This window comes from Marmota flaviventris, chromosome 4 (genome assembly GCF_047511675.1).
Source record: "Marmota flaviventris isolate mMarFla1 chromosome 4, mMarFla1.hap1, whole genome shotgun sequence".
NCBI classification, from domain to species: domain Eukaryota; kingdom Metazoa; phylum Chordata; class Mammalia; order Rodentia; family Sciuridae; genus Marmota; species Marmota flaviventris.
The window spans coordinates 139,460,395-139,481,111 of NC_092501.1; the positions used below are offsets into that span (position 1 = coordinate 139,460,395).

A 20,717-nucleotide genomic window follows, 5' to 3' on the forward strand; every position below is an offset into this window, starting at 1 on the left:
ATGTTCTGAAAATTTTTACTAGTTCAATGTTTATTTTTCTGAAATACAATGCTTACTGTATTAAATCTATTTGAATATTTTATTAGACTTTAAAATTTTAGTTAAAATCATGATTCTATAAACTTTAGCTAAACTAATAACTTCTAATTCCATATAAAGTTTGTTTTCAATTATATATCACTGTAAAAAAGTACACAATTCAGACATTTTCATGAGTTCCAGTTTCTCAGCATTCTTACCCTGTTAATTGTTCATCATTTTTATTATACCAGTCCAAGTGAGTGTGAAGTATTATTTCACTGTGGTGTTGATTTGCCTTTTCTTGATGGCAAATGATGTTGAGCACCATAATTCAAAGTCATGAAGATAAACATCTATGTTGCCTAATTGGAGTTTTGTTATACTAGCTCTTATATTTGAGTCCTTGATCCATTTTAAATTAAATTTTGTATATTGTGTGAAGTAGACTCCAATCTCATTCTTTTGCATGTAAATGTCCAGTTGTACAGCATTACATCATTAGACTGTTCTTTCCTCATTGAATTTGGTGGACACTTATAATCCTAGCTACTTTGGGGACTGACACAGAAGGATTACAAGTTCAAGGCCAGCCTTTGCAATTTAGTGAGACCCAAAATAAAAAGGGGTGGAGGTGTATCTCAGTAGTAAAACTCCCCAGAGTTCAATTCCCTGTATGGGGGCGTGGGAGTCAATTGTCCATAAATATAAGGGTTTATTTCTGGACCTTCAATTCTCTCCCATTGATTTATATGTCTCCTTTTGTCAATAGCACTCTGTCTTAATTACTGTAGCTTTATGGTAGGTTTTGAAATCAGTGTGAATTTTCCAATTTTGTTATTTTTCAAGATTATTTTGTGTTCCTTGAATTTTCATATGAATTTCAGGATCAGCTTGCCAATTTCTGCAAAAAAAATGAAGTTGAGAATTTTGTGGGGACTACATGAAACTAGATAATTTTAACTATAGTATATCTTCTGATACATGAATGTGGCTATCTTTCCTATGTTGTTATTTTCACTTTTATAGTTTTCTTTAGTTTCTACACCCTTAGCACCAAGCCCTACTTTTAAAATTTGTTAAGTGGGAATAATGATGAACTTTCATTATAGGTTGAAGGATTAATATTTCAACCATCTTTAGTGATCTTCAGAATACAAATCTTGTACTTCTTTTGTTACATTTTTTTCTTTTTTTATTCTTGATGCTATCATCAATGGAATTTTCAGGTCATTCAGTCTTTTTAGTCTGGATTTTGACATCCACTTTTCTTGCATAATTGCCTTCACTTGATGGCAGTTAGTATGATGTTGAAAAGGAATTGTAAGAGCAAACATTCTTGTATTTTTTTCTGATGTTAGAGAGGAAAAAGTTAGCTTTTCACCATTGAGTTTGATGTTAGCTCTGGGTTTTTCATACATGTACAATATCTAGGTAAGGATTTTTCTTTCTATTCCTAGCTTGTTATGTGTTTCTGCATCTATTGAAATGATCATTTTTTGTCTTTTATTCTACTGATATGGTATATTAATCAATTGATATTTAGATATTGCATTAACCTTGCACTCTTGGGATAACCCACTTGATCATAAGGTATAATCCACCATTCCTTTTTTATGTTACTGCACTCAGTCTGGTAGCATTTTTTTTTTTTTTTGAGGTTTTTACATAATATTGGTCTGTACCTTTCTTTTCTTGTGATGTGTTTGGTTTTGGTATCAGTGTGATACTAGCCTCTTAAAAGTAATTGGGAAGTGTTTCTTTTTTTTTTATTTTTGGAAGAGTTTGTGAAGAATCATATTAATTCTTCTTTAAGTGTTAGAATTCTGGGGCTGGGATTGAGTGGCTCAGTGGTGGAGTGCTCGCCTAGCACGGGCAGGACCCAGGTTCGATCCTCAGCACCATATAAAAATAAAGGCATTGTGTTGTGTCCATCTACACCTAAAAAACAAATATTTTTAAAAAAAGTATTAGAATTCACCATTGAAGTCATCTGGGCCTGGGCTTTTCTTTGTGGGGAGTTCTGAATCTCTTTTAAAAATCTAGTTTGTTTGTTTTCCAACCTTTATTCATTTACTTCAAGAATTCTTTTCTTTCATTCATATATGGATTTTAAAAAATGACTATAATCTTATTTGATAAGAATTATCATCATGTTATACTGTGTTCAATGTATGTGCATATTTGAGGTGTTGGAGATAGTACTCAGGGCTTTGTACATACTAAGTGATCCTTCTATCACTAAACTATGTACCCCCAGCCCAATAATCTTATTTTATAAAGCAATATCAATAAGTCAGTTTGCTTTTAACATAAAAAAGACTCACAACCATTTAGAAAATAGTCATTTTGTGCTTTTAATTTCATAATTTCAGGCTTTTCATATTATGACAATAATGTAGTTATAAGGTTTATCTAAGTAGAAGTGATCCAACATACTTTTAACAATATTTCACATATGTAAGAATAAGATATTAGATTTTTTAGTTATTTTTTTAAAATAATCACTACCTAGATCATAAATGCCAAAATAGCATTTTTAAGGAGAAAATGGCTTCATTAAGTATGGAAAAACCATTAGCTATATTTTTTTCAGTTGATGCATATGATGTTAAATGCAATTTTCAGCACTTCAGACTATGTTTTCTTTACACAATTTTTGAAAGAGCCTGGTATTATCATTCCCATCTTGTAAATGTATTTTGTAAATAGTGGAGTATGAGCATAACATTAGTAGATTATTATTTTATAAATTAATTTTTAAAAGGTTATTATGCAGTATCATTATCCAGTCCTATTTCACTTCACACAAAAGTACAAAGGCCACCTTGCATGAATCCTGTCTCTCTCTAGGTTGTCAGTATTAATGCCAAGATGTGTCTACAAAAATCAGTTGTATTTTTTTTTGGATTTCATATATTGTTTTAATATTTAGAAGAATAAAACAAAAAATGGGAATGGTTGATATTGTAAGTAGGAATCGGAAGCAAGATAAATCTGTTAATAACAAGAAACATTGGATCCAGGGTTGTATGTAGTCTTGTCATAAGTAGGCTAGTGATATTTTTTGCTTTTCTGGAGCTCATGGGCTATCTCTCCATCAGGCCATTCCTGCTCTTCTTATTCTGAGTTTATGCTCACTGAGGAACTCTGCCTTTTCTATACTTTGATCGCAGAAAATTAGGTGTCCTGGATAGGAATGTGGATTTAATAGAAATTCACGGGAAACTGATAGCCCCATTATAAACTTATAAACTTTGGTTTAGTCATTAAGAGATTTTTTTTATTAGTGTGCTTGATTTCAAAAGTTCTGATCATTGTTGGATATACAATTATGATTCCATTTTAGGACCTGGAACACTGTAGACTATTCTCTTTGACTTAAGTGACTCAGCTTTTAAGAGTTGCCCAGTCTCTCTAACCGCTTGCCAGCTTTTGATGAAATTATTTTTGATGTTCTTTCTGAAATCATGAAAGGCTTGCCTCATTCATTCATTTATTCTGTGTTTTTTTTTTTTTTTTTCTTGGAGTGGAATTTAGGACCTTATGCATGCTAGGCAAGTGCTCTATCACTGAGTTATACCACCAGCTTTTTGCCTATTTCTTTCTTTTTTTTTTTTATTTTTGGCTGTTCAAAACATTACATAGTTCTTGATATATCATATTTCACACTTTGATTCAAGTGGGTTATGAGCTCCCATTTTTACCCCATATACAGATTGCAGAATCACATCAGTTACACATCCATTGATTTACATATTGCCATACTAGTGTCTGTTGTGTTCTGCTGCCTTTCCTATCCTCTACTATCCCCCCTCCCCTCCCCTCCCCTCCCCTCTTCTCTCTCTGCCCCCTCTACTGACATTCATTTGTCCCCCTTGTATTATTTTTCCCTTTCCCCTCACTTCCTCTTGTATGTACTTTTGTATAACTCTGAGGGTCTCCTTCCATTTCCATGCAATTTCCCTTCTCTCTCCCTTTCCCTCCCACCTCTCATCCCTGTTTAATGTTAATCTTCTTCTCATGCTCTTCGACCCTACTCTGTTCTTAGTTACTCTCCTTATATCAAAGAAGACATTTGGCATTTGTTTTTTAGGGATTGGCTAGCTTCACTTAGCATAATCTGCTCTAATGCCATCCATTTCCCTGTAAATTCTATGATTTTGTCATTTTTTAATGCAGAGTAATACTCCATTGTGTATAAATGCCACATTTTTTTTTATCCTTTCATGTATTGAAGGGCATCTAGGTTGGTTCCACAGTCTTGCTATTGTGAATTGTGCTGCTATGAACATCGATGTAGCAGTGTCCCCGTAGCATGCTCTTTTTAGGTCTTTAGGGAATAGACCGAGAAGGGGAATAGCTGGGTCAAATGGTGGCTCCATTCCCAGCTTTCCAAGAAATCTCCATACTGCTTTCCAAATTGGCTGCACCAATTTGCAGTCCCACCAGCAATGTACAAGTGTACCCTTTCCCCCACATCCTCGCCAGCACTTGTTGTTGTTTGACTTCATAATGGCTGCCAATCTAACTGGAGTGAGATGGTATCTTAGGGTGGTTTTGATTTGCATTTCTCTGACTGCTAGAGATGGTGAGCATTTTTTCATGTACTTGTTGATTGATTGTATGTCCTCCTCTGAGAAGTGTCTGTTCAGGTCCTTGGCCCATTTGTTGATTGGGTTGTTTGTTCTCTTATTGTCTAATTTTTTGAGTTCTTTGTATACTCTGGATATTAGGGCTCTATCTGAAGTGTGAGGAGTAAAGATTTGTTCCCAGGATGTAGGCTCTCTATTTACCTCTCTTATTGTATCTTTTGCTGAGAAAAAACTTTTTAGTTTGAGTAAGTCCCATTTGTTGATTCTGGTTATTAACTTTTGTGCTATGGGTGTCCTATTGAGGAATTTGGAGCCCGACCCCACAGTATGTAGATCGTAGCCAACTTTTTCTTCTGAGAAGCGATTCAGTTGTATTTTTAATCACTAAGGAATCTTTTTTAAATTAATTTATTTTTTCTAATTAGGTATATATGACAGCAGAATACATTTTGATTCATTGTACACAGTTGCAGCACAGCTTTTCATTTCTCTGGTTGTACATGATATAGGGTCACACCATATGTACAGGCAGACATGTACCTAGGGTAATGATGTCCATCTCATTCCAACAACACTAAGGAATCTTGCTGAGTAGTTATCAGCAAGAAATATCCTAAAGTTTACATTACTAGCTTTTTGAAAATCTTTAATGAAGAAACTTTTAATAATACAAAAAATAAATAATAGAAGAGAAATATTCTGGTTATCAAAGGCCATCTGTGTTTTTTCTTTCAAAAATGAAATGGCACTTTTTTCCCTTTATCCATAGCATGTGAACTTACTTTTCCAATCACCCCGATGGATTTGCTTTGCTCATTTATATTCTCCGTCAGGTCTTGTTTACAGGTGCTCTCAATTGTGAAAATGCCAGTTTTGAAATACAGCCTCAGACCAAAAGTAAGAAGGTTTCCTAATTTCAGACTTGTGTTTTCTATGAAACATTAGCACTGGGCTGTAAGTGAGCTAATGAACCTAAGATATTGGCTAGTGCTTCAGATATCAGTATTGGCCTTTACACAGTGATCTGATGAAAATTCATTGAAATTGAAAAAGTAATTGAACATAAACTATACTGATATAAGTTTGAGTAAATGTTAGTTTGAGATACAAATAAACTAGAAATAGATTAGAACCAAATACCAAAAATTGACACAGAGGATAATATTGCTATAATAGGCCAAGAGAAATTTACATTTTATAGCAAAATAAAGTCAGCTGAAATAGCATGGAAACTTCTCTAAAACTATGTCTACTTTTATAATATCTACTTTTGTTCTCTAGGAGTCAGGGTAGAAGCAGTCTTGTGTGTGTGTGTGTGTGTGTGTGTGTGTGTGTGTGTGTTTGTGTATAGTGCTGGGGATTGAACCCAGGACCTTGTGCATGCAAGGCAAGCATTCAACCAACTGAGCCTAGAAGCAGTCGTTTTTACCTACTCATAGGAAAACCATATGTAATATGACTCTCATGTAAAGAGTCTAATTATAGGTGATCAGTTTAGTTACTTTATAATCATACTGGGTATATAAAACCAAACTGGAACATGATTCATTTTATGCATTCAACTAAGAAAAATGCATTCTTTGTCATCTAAGTATAATGACGATTGGCTATAACAACTAAACCCACTACAAATAAGTGTTTACTTATTCAACAAATAAATATTGATCACCCATTACAAATTGGCTAGGATTGTGTATAGTATTGCTTAGGTCTTATATGCCTTTTATTGACATTTTAATGCATTATATAATATAGGCATAAAAGGTAAAAATAAGCCAGTGCTATCCATTTATTTACATTGCAAACTCAATTTTAGAGGGTTTGTCTAACATTTGCAGGGCCTAGCATTTGATTCACAGTAAAACAACAACAAAAATGATTTTTTGAACTGTGGAATTCTATGAAATTCATTACACAAAACAAAGACAATATGAGCTACCTTTGGGTCTTGCTCCCAAGACAGGGTCATCATCTGCCTTGAGGGAGATATAAAGATTCAGAGTTGGACTAGACTGAGAGAAGTATTTAGAGAAGAAGAATTTGTATAATAGTGAAATAGAAAACAAGGATAAACCAGGAAAATTGGCCTAGAGTTTTAATATTTCAGGTGTGAATAAAATCCATGATGTTATGAACCAGCTAAACGGGCTTACCCGGTTTTAGATCATGGACCTCTTCCTTGAATTACTCCTTTGCTCCATAGTCCCTCTCCCTATAAAAATTATAGACACATATTTACATATTCTGTATTCTATTAATTTTAGGGGGTTCACAGACCTTCTAGAGTCTTGGATATCTGAAAGTGATTGTTGGCATTCAGTGTTTGGGGTAGAAGGAATACAAAGTGGATAAGAGAAAGTGATTTGTGCCAGAAACTAATGTGAGTGAGTGAAAGCTCTTCATAAGGTCAGAGCAAGATGAAGGCCTCAATCAGTGAGCTTGAAATGAACTATTCCACAAGAGTTGAGGCCCTGCTGCTGATGGGGAGGCTGAATAACTGGGGCTTTAGGCACACCTTCTCTTCAATCAAAACACAGTTTCTTCCAATTTTATCTGTTCATATATTTTGGTTCTGAGTTACCTTTTGATTAATAAATGGGTTCTACCTCTAAAAATAATTAGAAGCATTTTAAAGGCAGTGGTATTTAAAAAGTACAATATTTGCATCAGAAAACTGGCTTGAGTTCTGTTAGCTGTGCAGTCTTAGAGAAATCACCCTCTTAGAGTTGTTTTTTTCTGTTTGTGAAATAGAAATAATAGTACCCCTGTTGTGACTATTAGCAAACTAAATGTTGTCTCCATTTTCAGGTGTGACTGAAGAAATGTCAAATTTACTAGTAAGTCAACAACTCAGGTGAGATGGAAACTCAAGTAATGTTATACTCTGGATCTAGTGTTTGGCCCTAAGAGATTAAAACTTTACATATATAATTCTCTTCATTGTTGGAAGATATTTTAATGTTCTAACATCTAAGTACCTACCAAATGCTTGAATTCTTTCTCAGTCTACGTAAGAAGACTTTTTATCTGGACTCTTTTATATTGCTTTCCTTCTGCCTAAATCCAGTCTTTATTGTTTCTTTAAATGTTGCTTTTTTATTTGAAAATAAATACATTTATTTTGTTTCCATCCTTCAACAATATTTTCATTAGATACAGAATACTAGATTGATAGTTATTTCCTCTCAGTACTTTGAAGTTATCATTCCATTGCCTCTGATAGAAGTGTGGAATGTTGTTACTGATAAGAAGTCAGCTATCAGAGTAATTTTTTTCCTATGAAGGTAGCCTGCATTTCATGGCCAATTTTAAGGTGTTTTCATTTTCTTTAGTATTTGAACTTTTATTGTCATGTATCTCTGTAACGATTTATTTTTCTTTATTCTATTTGAGATTTGCTAGACTTCTTGAATATGTGGGAGAGTGTGTTTCATCAGTTTTGGAAATTTCTCAGCTCTTTTTTTTTTTTTTACAAATATTGACTCTGTCTTGTTCTCTCTCCTCCTGCCTTTCCTTCTCAGAATCTAATTACATATTAAGTTTTCTTATTTTCTCTTCTATCTCTTAACCTATTATTCCCACTTATTAAATTTTATTTTTTATTGCTGCTTTCTGGACATTTTCTCTTTTTTGCATTTTTTATTTGTTCTTTTTATAGATGGCAGTACAGCGTATTTTGACATATTGATATAAACATGGAGTATATCTTATTCTAATTGGGATGCCAGTCTTGTTGTTATATATGATTGGAGCTTCATTGTGGTGTTTTCATATATGTATAAAGGAAAGTTATTTCAGATTTATTCCATTGTCTTTTCTTTTTTTAAATTATTTTAATTTGTTATATATGAAAGCAGAATGCATTACAATTCATACTAAACATATAAGGCACAATTTTTCATATCTCTGGTCGTATATAAAGTATATTCACACCATTTGTGTCTTCATACATGTACTTAGGGTAATGATGTCCACCTAATTTCACCATCTTTTTTACCCTCTTTGCCCCCTCCCCTTTGCTCCATCTAGAGTTTGTCTAATTTTCCCATGCTCCCCCTTTCAACCCCACTATGAATCAGCCACCTTATATCAGAGAAAACATTAGGCATTTGTTTTTTGGGGATTAGCTAACTTCACTTAGCATTATATTCTCCAACTTCATCCATTTACCTGCAAATGCCATGATTTTATTCTCCTTTATTGCTGAGTCATATTCCATTGTGTATACATACCACATTTTCTTTATCCATTCATCTACTGAAGAGCACCTAGGTTGGTTCCACAGTTTAGCTATTGTGAATTGTGCTGCTATAAACATTGATGTGGCTGTGTCCCTGAAGTATGCTGTTTTTAAGTCCTTTGGGTATAGACTGAGGAGAGGGACAGCTGGGTCAAATGGTGGTTCCATTCCCAATTTTCCAAGAAATCTCCATACTACTTTATATATTGGCTGCACTAATTTGCAGTCCCACCAGCAGTGTATGAGTGTACCTTTTTTTCTTTTTCATTTTTATTAGTTGTAGATGAATACAATACCTTTATTTTATTTATTTTTATGTGGTGCTGAGGATTGAACCCAGTGCCTCATACATGCTAGGTAAGCGCTCTACCACTGAGCTACAGCCCCAGCCCTGAGTGTACCTTTTTCCCCACATCCTCACCAACACTTATTGTTGTTTGTATTCTTAATAGCTGCCATTCTGGGGCTGGGGCTGTGGCTCAGTGGTAGAGCGCCTGCCATGCATATGTGGGGCACTGGGTTTGATCCTCAGCACCACATAAAAGCAAAAGATATTGTGTTCAACTACAACTAAAAAAATATTTAAAAAAAATAGCTGCCATTCTGACTGTGGTGAGATGAAATCTTAGAGTAGTTTTGATTTGCATTTCTCTAATTGCTAGTGATGATAGACTTTTTTTTTTTTTATGTATTTGTTGATTGATTGTACATCATCTTCTGAGAAGTGTCTCTTCAAGTTCTTGGCCCATTTATTGATTAGGTTATTTGTTTTTTTAGTGTTTAGCTTTTTGAGTTCTTTATATAGAGATTAGTGCTCTCTCTCATGTGTGAGGGTTAAAGATTTGCTCCCAAGATGTAGGCTCTCTATTCAATACCTTACAGATTGTTTCTTTTGCTGAGAAGAAACTTTTTAGTTTGAGTCCATCCCATTTATTGATTCTTGATTTTAATTCTTGCGCCACAGGAGTCTTATTAAGGAAGTTGGGGCCTAATCTCACATGCTAGAGATTAGGGTCTACCTTTTCTTCTATTAGATGCAGGGTCTCTGGTTTTATTCCTAAATCCTTGATCCATTGTGAGTTGAGTTTTGTGTAGTGAGAGATAGGGGTTTAACTTCATTTTGTTGCATATGGATTTCCAGTTTTCCCAGCACCATTTGTTGAAGAGGCTATCTTTTCTTCAATTCATGTTCTTGGCACCTTTGTCTAATATAAGATAATTGTAGTTTTGTGGGTTAGTCTCTGTGTCCTCTATTCTGTACCATTGGCCTACCAGTCTGCTTTAGTGCCAATACCATGCTGTTTTTGTTCCTATTGCTCTGTAATATAGTTTAAGGTCTGGAATAGTGATGCCACCTACTTCATTCTTCTTGCAAAGTATTGTATTAGCTATTCTGGATCTCTTATTTTTCCAGATGAATTTCATGACTGTTTTTTCTATTTCTATGAGAAATGTCTTTGGGATTTTGATTGGAATTGCATCAAATCTGTATAATGCTTTTGGTAGTATGGTCAGTTTGACAATATTAATTCTGCTTATCCAAGAACAAGAGAGATCTTTCCATCTTCTTAAGGTCTTTTTTAATTTCTTTCTTTAGCAGTCTTTTAGAGGTCTTTTGCCTCTTTTGTTAGGTTTGTTTCCCAAGTATTTTATTTTTTTAAGGCTATTGTAAATGGGGTAGTTTTCTTCATTTCCCTTTCAGAGGGTTTGTCACTGATATACAGAAATGCCTTTGATTTATGGGTGTTGATTTTGTATCCTGCTACTTTGTTGAGTTTAATTACTAGTTCTAGAAGTTTTGTGGCGGAATTTTTTGGGACTTCTAGGTGTAGAATCATATCCCTGGCAAATAGTGTTAATTGAATTCTTTTCCTATCTGTATCCCTTTAATTTCTTTCATCTGTCTATAATTGCGCTCGCCAGTGTTTCAAGAACTATGTTAAATAGAAGTGGTGAAAGAGGATATCCCTGACTTGTTCCAGTTTTTAGAGGGAATACTTTCAATTTTTCTCCATTTAGAATGATGTTGGCCTGGGACTTAGCATAGATAGCTTTTATAATGTTGACATATGTTCCTGTCATCCCTAGTTTTTCTATTGTTTTGAACATGAAGGGGTGCTGCATTTTGTCAAATGCTTTTTCTGCATCTTGAGATGATTATATGATTCTTTACATCTATTGATGTGATGAATTACATATTTTGATTTCTGTATGTTGAACCAACCTTGCATCCCTGGGATGAACTTTTTGATGTTTTTGTATTCGATTTGCCAGAATTTTATTGAGAAGTTTTCTTTCTTTTTTTTTCTTTCTATGTCTTTGTCTGGTTTTGGGTGACATTGGCCTCACAGAATGAGTTTGGAAGTGCTCCCTCTTTCTCTATTTCCTGAAATAAATTGAAGAGTATTGGTATTAGTTCTTCTTTAAAGGTCTTGTAGAACTCGGCTGTGTATACTTCTGGTCTGGGGCTTTTCTTGGTTGGTAGCCTTCTGATGTTGTCTTCTATTTATTTCATTGCTTGAAATTGATTTGTTTAAATTGTATATATCATCCTGATTCAATTTGGGCAAATCATATAACTCTAGAAATTTGTCAAGGCCTTCAATATTTTGTGTTTTGTGGGAGTACAAGTTTTCAAAATAATTTCTAATTATCTTCTGTATTTCTGTTGTGTCTATTGTGATATTTCCTTTTTCTTCATGTATGTTAGTAGTTTGAGTTTTCTCTCTCCTTCTCTTATTAGCATGGCTAAGGGTTTGTCAATTTTGTTTGTTTTTTCAAAGAACCAACTTTTTCTTTGTAATTTTTTCAATTGTTTCTTTTATTTCAATTTTATTGATTTCAGCTCTGATTTTAATTATTTCCTGTCTTCTACTGCTTTTTGGTGTTAATTTGTTCTTTTTCTTGGGCTTTGAGATGTAATATTAAGTCATTTTTTTTTGTTGACTTTTCTTCTTTTAAGGAATGAACTCCTTGCAATGAACTTTTCTCTGCATAGTGTCCCAGAGATTTTGATACATTGTATCTGTGTTCTCATTTACCTCTAAGCATTTTTAATCTCCTCTTTGATGACTTTTGCAACACAATGTTCATTCAGTAGCATATTATTTAGTCTCCAGGTGTTGGAGTAGCTTTTATTTTTTATTTTATCATTGATTTCTAATTTCATTCCATTATGATCTGATAGAATGCAGAGTAGTATCTCTACTTTTTTATATTTGCTAAGAATTGCTTTGTGGCATAATATATAGTCTATTTTAGAGAAGGATCCATGTGCTGCTGAAAAAAGTGTATTCTTTTATTGAAGGATGAAATATTCTATATGTCATTTAAGTCTAAAGTTATTGATTGTATTATTGAGTTCTATAATTTCTTTGTTCAGGTTTTGTTTGGATGATCTATTCAGTGGTGAAAGAGGTATGTTAAAGTCACCCAGAATTATTGTGTTTTGGTCTATTTGACTCTTGAACTTGAAAAAGAGTTTGTTTGATGAAGGTAGTCGCTGCATTATTTGGAGCTTATAAATTTACTATTGTTAATGTCTTCTTGATGAATGGTTCCCTTAAGCAATATGAAATATCCTTCTTTATCCCTTTTGATTAACTTTGGCTTGAATCCACTTTATTTAATATGAGGATGGAAACTCCTGCTTGCTTCTGCAGTCCATGTGAGTGGTATGATTTTCCCCAACCTTTCACTTTCAGTCTGAAGATATCTTTTTCTATGAGATGAGTCTCCTGAAGGCAGCATATTGTTGGGTCTTTTTTTTTTTTTTTTTTTTTTTTAATACAATCTGCCAGTGTATGTCTTTTGATTGGTGAGTTTAGGCCATTAATATTCAGGGTTATTATTGAGACATGATTTGTATACCCAGCCATTTTTGTTTATTTTTGGTATTTAACTTGACTTAGTTTCTCCTTTGATTCTTTTTTTGCTTTAGTGTAATACCTCCCTTTGCTGATTTTCATTGTTGCTTTTCATTGATGTTTTTCAATTATTGTTTTTCAATTCCTCTTCATGGAATATTTTGTGGAGGATGTTCTGTAGTGCAGGCTTTCAAGTTGTAAATTCTTTAAACTTTTGTGTATCATGGAAGGTTTTTATTTCATTATCAAATCTAAAGCTTAATTTTTCTGGATATAAGATTCTTGGTTGGCGTCCATTTTCTTTCAGAACTTGATATATGCTGTTCTGGGATCTTCTAGCTCTCAGGATCTGGGTTGAAAAATCTGCACATACTCTAATTGATTTCTTCCTAAATATCATCTGATTCCTTCCTAAATATAATCTGATTCCTTTCTCTCATGCCTTTTAATATTCTCTCCTTATTTTGTATATTAAACATTTTCATTATAATATTCTTTTGTGTAAATCTGTTGTGATTTTGTACATATGGCATCCTGTAAGCCTCTTGAATTTGATTTTCCAATTTGTTCTTCATGTTTGGAAGTTTTTCTGATATTATTTCATTGAATGGATTGCTCATTCCTTTGGTTTAAACCTCTGTGCCTTCCTCTATCCCAATTACTCTTAAATATGGTCTTTTTATGCTATCCCATATTTCTTGAATGTTCTGCTCATGGTTTCTTATCATTTTCACTGTGTAGTCTACATTCTTTTCAAGATTTTATATTCTGTCTTCATTGTCTGAAGTCCTGTCTTCCAAGCGATCTAATTGGTAATGCTTTCAATTAAACTTTTAATTTGGTTTATTACTTCTTTCATTTCAAGGATTTCTGTTTGTTTGTTTTAGAACCTCTATCTCCCTATTGAAATTATCTTTTGCTTCCTATATTTGTTTATGTAGGTTTTTTCCAAATGATCTTTTGCTGTCTGTATTTGCTCTCTTATATAATCCTTTATTTTGCAGGACATTTTAATCATGTACGTCCTGAACTCCTTCTCTGACATTTTTTCTGCTGTACTGACCATGGATTCTAATAATGTGGTATATTGATATGATTTGGGCACTTTTTTCCCTTTCTTTTCATATTGCTTGTGTCTTCCCTACTAGCACTGTGGATCTGAGGTATTACCACTTTTACCCTATAGGCTTATTGTGCCCCAGTAGGGATCCAATACCTCTCCTTTGAGGTGAAGGACAATGTTATCAAATTCCGATATAAACAGTATATACTAAAAACAAATGTTTGCTATTAAGACATTTACAGTTTGGTCACAATGTACAGAAATGATGAATTCAATTATTATCTAAAATATACTCAGTAGGTTTGTAAAATGGTTTACAGTTTCTTATGGTGGACAGAGAATCAGTGGTGAGAAGCAGGACAATATGCTGAGAAGGTAGAAGGTGAGGATATAGAGTTGTTTTATCTTAGGAAGTGTAAAAGAGAAATCTGTGCAGGTGTTGTGCCCGCTTGGGTACCCGGTAATCCTGCGTGGGCCTCACTGTCTTTTCTTTTCCTACCCACCTTCCCTTCATTCCCCTTTCACTGAACTTCTGTTCTTCCCCTTCCCCTCTTGCTATGTGTTAGCATCCACATATCAGAGAGAACATTCGGCCTTTGGTTTTTGGGGATTGGCTTATTTCACTTTGCAAGATAGTATCCATTTCTATCCATTTGCCAGCAAATGCCATAATTTCATTCTTCTTTAAGGCTGAGTAATATTCCACTGTGTAAATATACCACATTTTCTATATCCATTCATCTTTTGAAGGGCACCTAGGTTGTTTCCATAGCTTAACTACTGTGAATTGAGCTGCTACAAACGGTGTTGTGATTGCTCAATGTATTATGCTGATTTAAGTCCTTTGGATATATATCAAGGAGTATCATCCTTGCACAGGGGCAATGCTAATCTTCTCTGTATTGTTCCACTTTTATTGTGCTGCTGAAGCAAGCACTGTACATTTTCTTAAGATTTCTTTCCATTTAGTAATTCTCTCATCAGCTATCTCTTATATACTGATAACTTTGTCCGTTGAATTTTTAGTTTCAATAATTATAGTTTTCATATTTGCACGGTTTTTGAGTTATTTCAAAATTACTTTCAGGTGAAATAGTACATGCCTGTAATCCCAGCAGCTTGGGAAGCTGAGCCGGGAAGATCTTGAGTTCAAAGACAGCCTCAGCAAAAGCGAGACTCAGTGAGACCCTATCCTAAATAAAATACAAAATAGGGCTGGGGATGTTGCTCAATGGTCAAGTACCCTGAGTTCAATCCCCAGTACCACCCCCAACCCCCGCCATATTATTCAGTGAGTCTTTAAAATGTCTTGTTTCCTATAATCAGTTTAAACATGTCCTTATAAAGGTGAATGTGGTTATTTTACATGCTGTATAATTGAAGTCTTTCAGGTCTATTTTTGCTGTACCCGGTTTATGGTGACTTGTTACTTGTATATTTATTTTACTAAGAAATACTCACTTTTCTTGGAAATTTTCAAATATAGAGAGAATTAAAACAATGTCATAAATGTTATATTACCTCTACCTACATTCAAAATCATTAGCATTTTTGTCATATCTGCTTTATATATGTGAATATATATAAATATGCATGCATGTTTATTTATTCACTTGTAGAACTATTTGAAATATCATACAGATATCATGACTCTCCGACATATTTCACAGGCATCTTCTAAAAATGAAGGCACATTCTTTCACAACTGTGTTACCATTATTTTTTTATATTTTAGGATTGAACTACAACTGTGTTACCATTATTATACTTAGGCAAGTTAACAGAAACTCTGTAATGATTCAGATTTTTACCTTTGTCATAAGTCTATCTGTGCTAGGCAGAATAATGCTTCCCAAAGATGTTCATGTTCTAATCCTCAGAAAGGGAATTAAAGTTGCCAGTCAGCTGACCTTAAAATAGTGAGATTATCCTGATTATCCATGTTGGCCCTTTGTAATAGTGTGGGTCCTTAAAAATGGATGATGGAGGCAGAAGAAGAGTTGGAGGAAAATCTGACTGTGGTAAAAAGATACAGACAGATGCAATGTTGGTGGATTTGAAAATGGAGGAAGATGGACATAAGTCAAGTAATGTCAGTGGCCTCCAGAAGCTTGAAAAGATAAGGAAACAGATTCTTTCCTAGAGCTGCCAGAAAGGAACTCAGCCCTCCTAAAACTTCTATTTTAAGTCATTGAGACCCATTTTTTTGACTTCTGACCCAGAACTATAAGATAATGAGTTTCTTTGGTTGGGATTTTTTGCTTGGTGTGTTTTTGAGACAGAGTCTTACTACATTTCCCAAATTAGCTTAGAACTCACAATTCTACTGCCTCCAACTCTGAGTAGCTTGGATTATAGGTATACCACCATGCCCAGCTAAGTTTGTATGGTTTTAAGCTACCAGGTTGTTATAGTAACAATAGAAAATGAATACACTATTTTTTATTGTTTTTTTTCCCCCTACCCAAACTAGAAACTCATCAAAGTTTACACATTGCATTTTGTTATTTGTTGTATTTGGTCATTTTTATTAAAAATTTAAATAACAGCTTTATTGAGTTCTTTCAGTGTACAATTCACCTATTCAAGGTATTTAATGCAATAGTTTTTATTATATTCACAGAGTTGTACAATCATCATCATAGTTAATTTTAGAACAAAATTACTAGCTAAAAAAAAAAAAAAAAACACCCATACTTGTTTACTTATTATCCCATCCTTTTATTTACCCTTTCCCAACCATAACCAACCACTAATTTTATTTATGCCTCTATAGATTTGTCTAGTTCTGAAATATAATGTATATATTTTTATGACTAAGTTCTTTGACTTAGCATAATATTTTTAAGGTTCACCCATGTTTTAATACTTCATTCCTTTTTTATGGCCATATTCCATTTTATGGATATACCACATTTTGTTTATCTGTGCATCAGATTTGGACATTCTGCTTGTCTCTACCTTTTGGCTATTAGAATGCTGCCGATAATAAACATTTCGCTACTGGTTTTTGTATGGGTATATGTTTTCATTTTTCTTCCTAGAAGTGTAATTGCTGGGTGACATGATAACTCCATGTTTAACTATTTAAGGAAGTACTGGAATATTTTTCAATATGGCAATACCATATTCATTTTTCAATATGGCAACACCATATTCCTGTAAGCAATGTATCAGTCTTTATTCTTGTCAACACTTGTTATTATCTGGGTTTTTTATTATACCCACTGAAGATATGAAGTGGAATCTCATCATGATTTTTTATTTGCATTTCCCTGACAACTACAATATTAAGCATCTTTTCATGTGCATTTATCACTTTCAGATCTTTTGCCCACTTTTAAATTGTATTGTCTTTATTATTGAATTATTAGAGTTCTTTATGTGTTATAGATATGTGACTTGCAGGTGTTTTTTTTCCCACTCTGTGCTTTATCTTTTTACTTTCTTCATTGTATCCTTTCATGCAAGGAAGTTTTAAATTTTAATGAAGTTACCGGGGCTAGAGACCATAATAGGTTATTCCATTTAGGAACCAAATAAATCAGAGTTCTAGAAAAAACTCTACAAAAAGCTTTACCACTTTACTTTTATATCATATGTTTCATATCCTTAAGCAATTTATGTCCATTTCTTGTATTTTTTACTTTACCATGAAAATGTGTAATTGTTACTTGATTTAAAGAATCTATGAATGTCTATGAAATTATTATATCTGTCTCTCTGATTCCAAGTAAGTAATTTTAGATTACATATTCCAAAACCCAACATTCAAAACAGATTCTAATGATGAATAAGTTACTATTTTAATATATCTCATGCCAAGAGAGGGACAGTGATACATGCCTTTAATCCCAGCCACTCAAGAAGCTGAAGCAGGCAGATTGCAAGGTTAAGGCCAGCCTTAGCAACTTAGCAATTTTGCAAGACCCTTAAACAGGATTCCTATGATTCTATCTATTCATTTGTAAAAGGGTTTGGATGTAAAGTAGACACTCCAATAATGATCATCCTTTACTTAAAACTGAGGTTGAGAATGCACATAATTAAAAACTGCTCTAATTCCTGAATTGTAAATCCTATTCTTTGTATTCACTGCAGTAAAAATTATCTCCTAGTGGAACCAAGGGAACTTTAGTATGGAAAAGTTTTTACTTCTTCTAGTTCTGATCTAGGAACAAATGAACCCCCATTTTTTTTTTTTTTAATTTTTTTAATCTCTTTAGGTAGGCACCTGGACACCACTTCTCCTATTCCCTCCAAGGTGTTTATAACTTCTACATATTATTTGCCTTTAATTACAAAATTTCCTAGAAGGCTCACAAATCACAGTTGGCAGTACAGCCCTTCCAATCCTTCGATACATATCATGCCAAGGCCTTCTATACCGATTTTGTCTTCCCTCACTGAAAGTCCACCCCAAATTCTCACATGTGTATCAACCCACCCCGATGTATGTACCAGGTAGAACCCCCATTTTTGTGTCCAGAAAACTTCAATGTTTTATGCATTGAAAAGTTTGTTTTTTTTTTTTTTAACTGTAAAAGGAATTCTGTGAAAAGCACATGTGAAAATCCAGCATGTTTTAGAAGATAAGTCATTTTTGATGTCCAAAAGGATCAGTGGACCAACTGGACCAAGGTTTCACTCTTCAGATGTGTGCTGAAACTTGAGATATTTCAGTAAGGAGAAGGTCACGTTAGGTTGGTGAGTGTCTTCCCTGAGCTGCAATCCATATAGCAGTCCTAGAGTCTTTCCCAGGAAAAGCTGATGGCTACAAGGCCTCCTTAGACCCTAGGGTACTACCTGAATATTTTATAATATGTCCAATTTAAATTAGTATATCAAAATACTATCATTTAAACAAGTAACAAATATTTTAAAATTATTGTATATTAAAAATATACAATTTTTAATCATATCCTTTGAAATTCTGTATATATTTTATATCACATCTCCATTTAGATTAGCCATTTTTCAAGTGGCCAATAGCCACATATTAATGGCTACCATATCAGAGATGTAGCTCTAGATACTCAAGAACTGTTTCACTCTCTGAAAGGCATCAAGGAATGTCTAGCTTGGTGACTGTTTTCATTGTAAGAGCTAGGGTGAAAGAGAGGTGGGCCAGGAGTCAGGAGACTGATTCCCTGTTCAAGATTAGCCAGCCTCTCTTCACAGATCTGGCCTTTCTGAGCCTTGGTTTCTTCATTTGCAGATGAAAACTTTGAATTGGGGCACCTTTGAGGCAGGTCTGCACATCAGGTGGCATCTCTGTTACCACTAGCGAAAAGTTCTTCAAAGGTTTTGGGTACCTTTGCTTTGGCTTTATTAGCAAGGGGTAAATATTCTCCCTGGGGGATGTAGAAGGCTCAGCTATTTCAATTTCTCTTGAGTGTGAGGGAACAAAAGGAACTGAAACTGCTGTTTATGCTATGACTGTGTGATTCATAGATGGAAAAAATGACCAGCATTGCAAAACTGAAGTATGAGTTGCACTTTTAAACACCAACTCTGCAGAACCTAATGAGTAAGGACCAAAAAACAGAACTAATTAAATTTTCTTTGTCTGAATTACTGACATAGCATTTTTCTTTACTTCTTTTAGATTATATTTCTTAGAGCAGTTTTATGTTTATAGAAAAGTTGAACAGACAGTGTGGAGAATTTCCAAATAACCCCTCTTTTGGTTCTTTTAGTCTAAACAACCCTCCACCTTTTCTTTTTAATTGCTCATAATACGATATTGTCTTTGTTGAGTTCAGGCCAGTTTATAGAGCTTCCAATTTTCTGGATTTATCTGATTGTTATTTATTTATTTTTTTGTGGTGCTATTTACTATTTTACTCCAGCTTCTGCATTTCTTATAAAATGGCAGTTAGATCTAGAGACTTGATTAAGTTCAGGTTTCATATTCAGGAAAGAATTCTTAATAGGTATTATATTTTTACCTTCCTAAAAATCCTTTTGTTGTGCCCATTATTTCAGCATATGGATTGTTTTTTTATCTCTATTCTGTCATTTTATATCAGCTATTCCTCCCTACTTTCTCTCTTTTAAAAACGTGATAATGTACATCTTTTTTCATTTAGCTTACTGATGAAAATATTGCCCAAGAATAAAGGGGAAAACATGAATCTTTGCCTCATTTTACAATGTTTGGGATACACTAGCATTCAATGAATATTTGTTAAAATAAAATTTTCACTGTTCTTTTTCTCTTGAAATCACCTCTTCTTTTAGCTTATAAGATATTCTTTTTTTTCATATTCTCGTCATATTTTAGTTCTCTCTTTTTGTTTCTTTTTGTACCAGTGTCCTCTTTATTGTTTCCATGTTTCATTCTATGCTTTTAGATTCTTCCTTCCTTATGTAACCCATAGGCCATCTCAGATATGGGTTACATAAGGAATTCAATTCCACTTTTCATTGATGGCTCTTATAACTTTTTCTTTAGACTTTATTTCCTACCTGGGATTCCTACTGCCTGTTTGATATTTCCATTTGTGAGTTAAGGGCCTCCTGAGCCTTAGCATGTCTAAAAGCAAGTGTATTATTTTTCAGCTTACTTATCATTACCTCTCAGTTGTTTTTGCTGTATGACTAATCTATTGGTTGTCTGAATCTTGATTTCTTTGTTTCTCTTGAGTAATGCCTCCTCCACAACAATGATAAATCACCAAGCTGTTAAATTCTACTTCTGTATGTTTCAAATTGATTACCATTTCTTTATTCTTACATCATCTCTTGAAGGTATATTAGGTTGACTCCTATGAAATTATTAATCTTCAACTATTTTGATCTATACGAATGGCAGATTTATATCAGCATAATAATTTTTGTTTGTCTGTCTGCTGTTCTGGGATCAAACTTAGGACCTCTTGCATGCTAGGCAAGTGCTTTACCACTGAACTATAATACCCAGACCTCAACTT

General features: G+C 33.8%; 1 protein-coding gene and 1 pseudogene across 6 annotated transcripts in view; one reads left to right on the forward strand and one right to left on the reverse strand.

Annotated features, from left to right (window-relative positions):
- Window positions 1–20,717, forward strand: part of N4bp2l2 (NEDD4 binding protein 2 like 2) — an 87,363-nt gene that overhangs the window by 46,035 nt on the left and 20,611 nt on the right. Inside the window, exon 7 of one of the 6 annotated variants that reach the window (XM_071611559.1) lies at window positions 7,422–7,446. The exons of the other annotated variants lie outside the window; for them this stretch is intronic. Coding sequence (XP_071467660.1) covers window positions 7,422–7,431 — 10 coding nt within the window. The 3' untranslated portion in view covers window positions 7,432–7,446. Of the gene's footprint in view, window positions 1–7,421; window positions 7,447–20,717 lie in introns of those variants that run through there. 6 annotated transcript variants of the gene reach the window in all.
- On the reverse strand, window positions 14,620–14,719 carry LOC114087507 (U6 spliceosomal RNA; annotated as a pseudogene).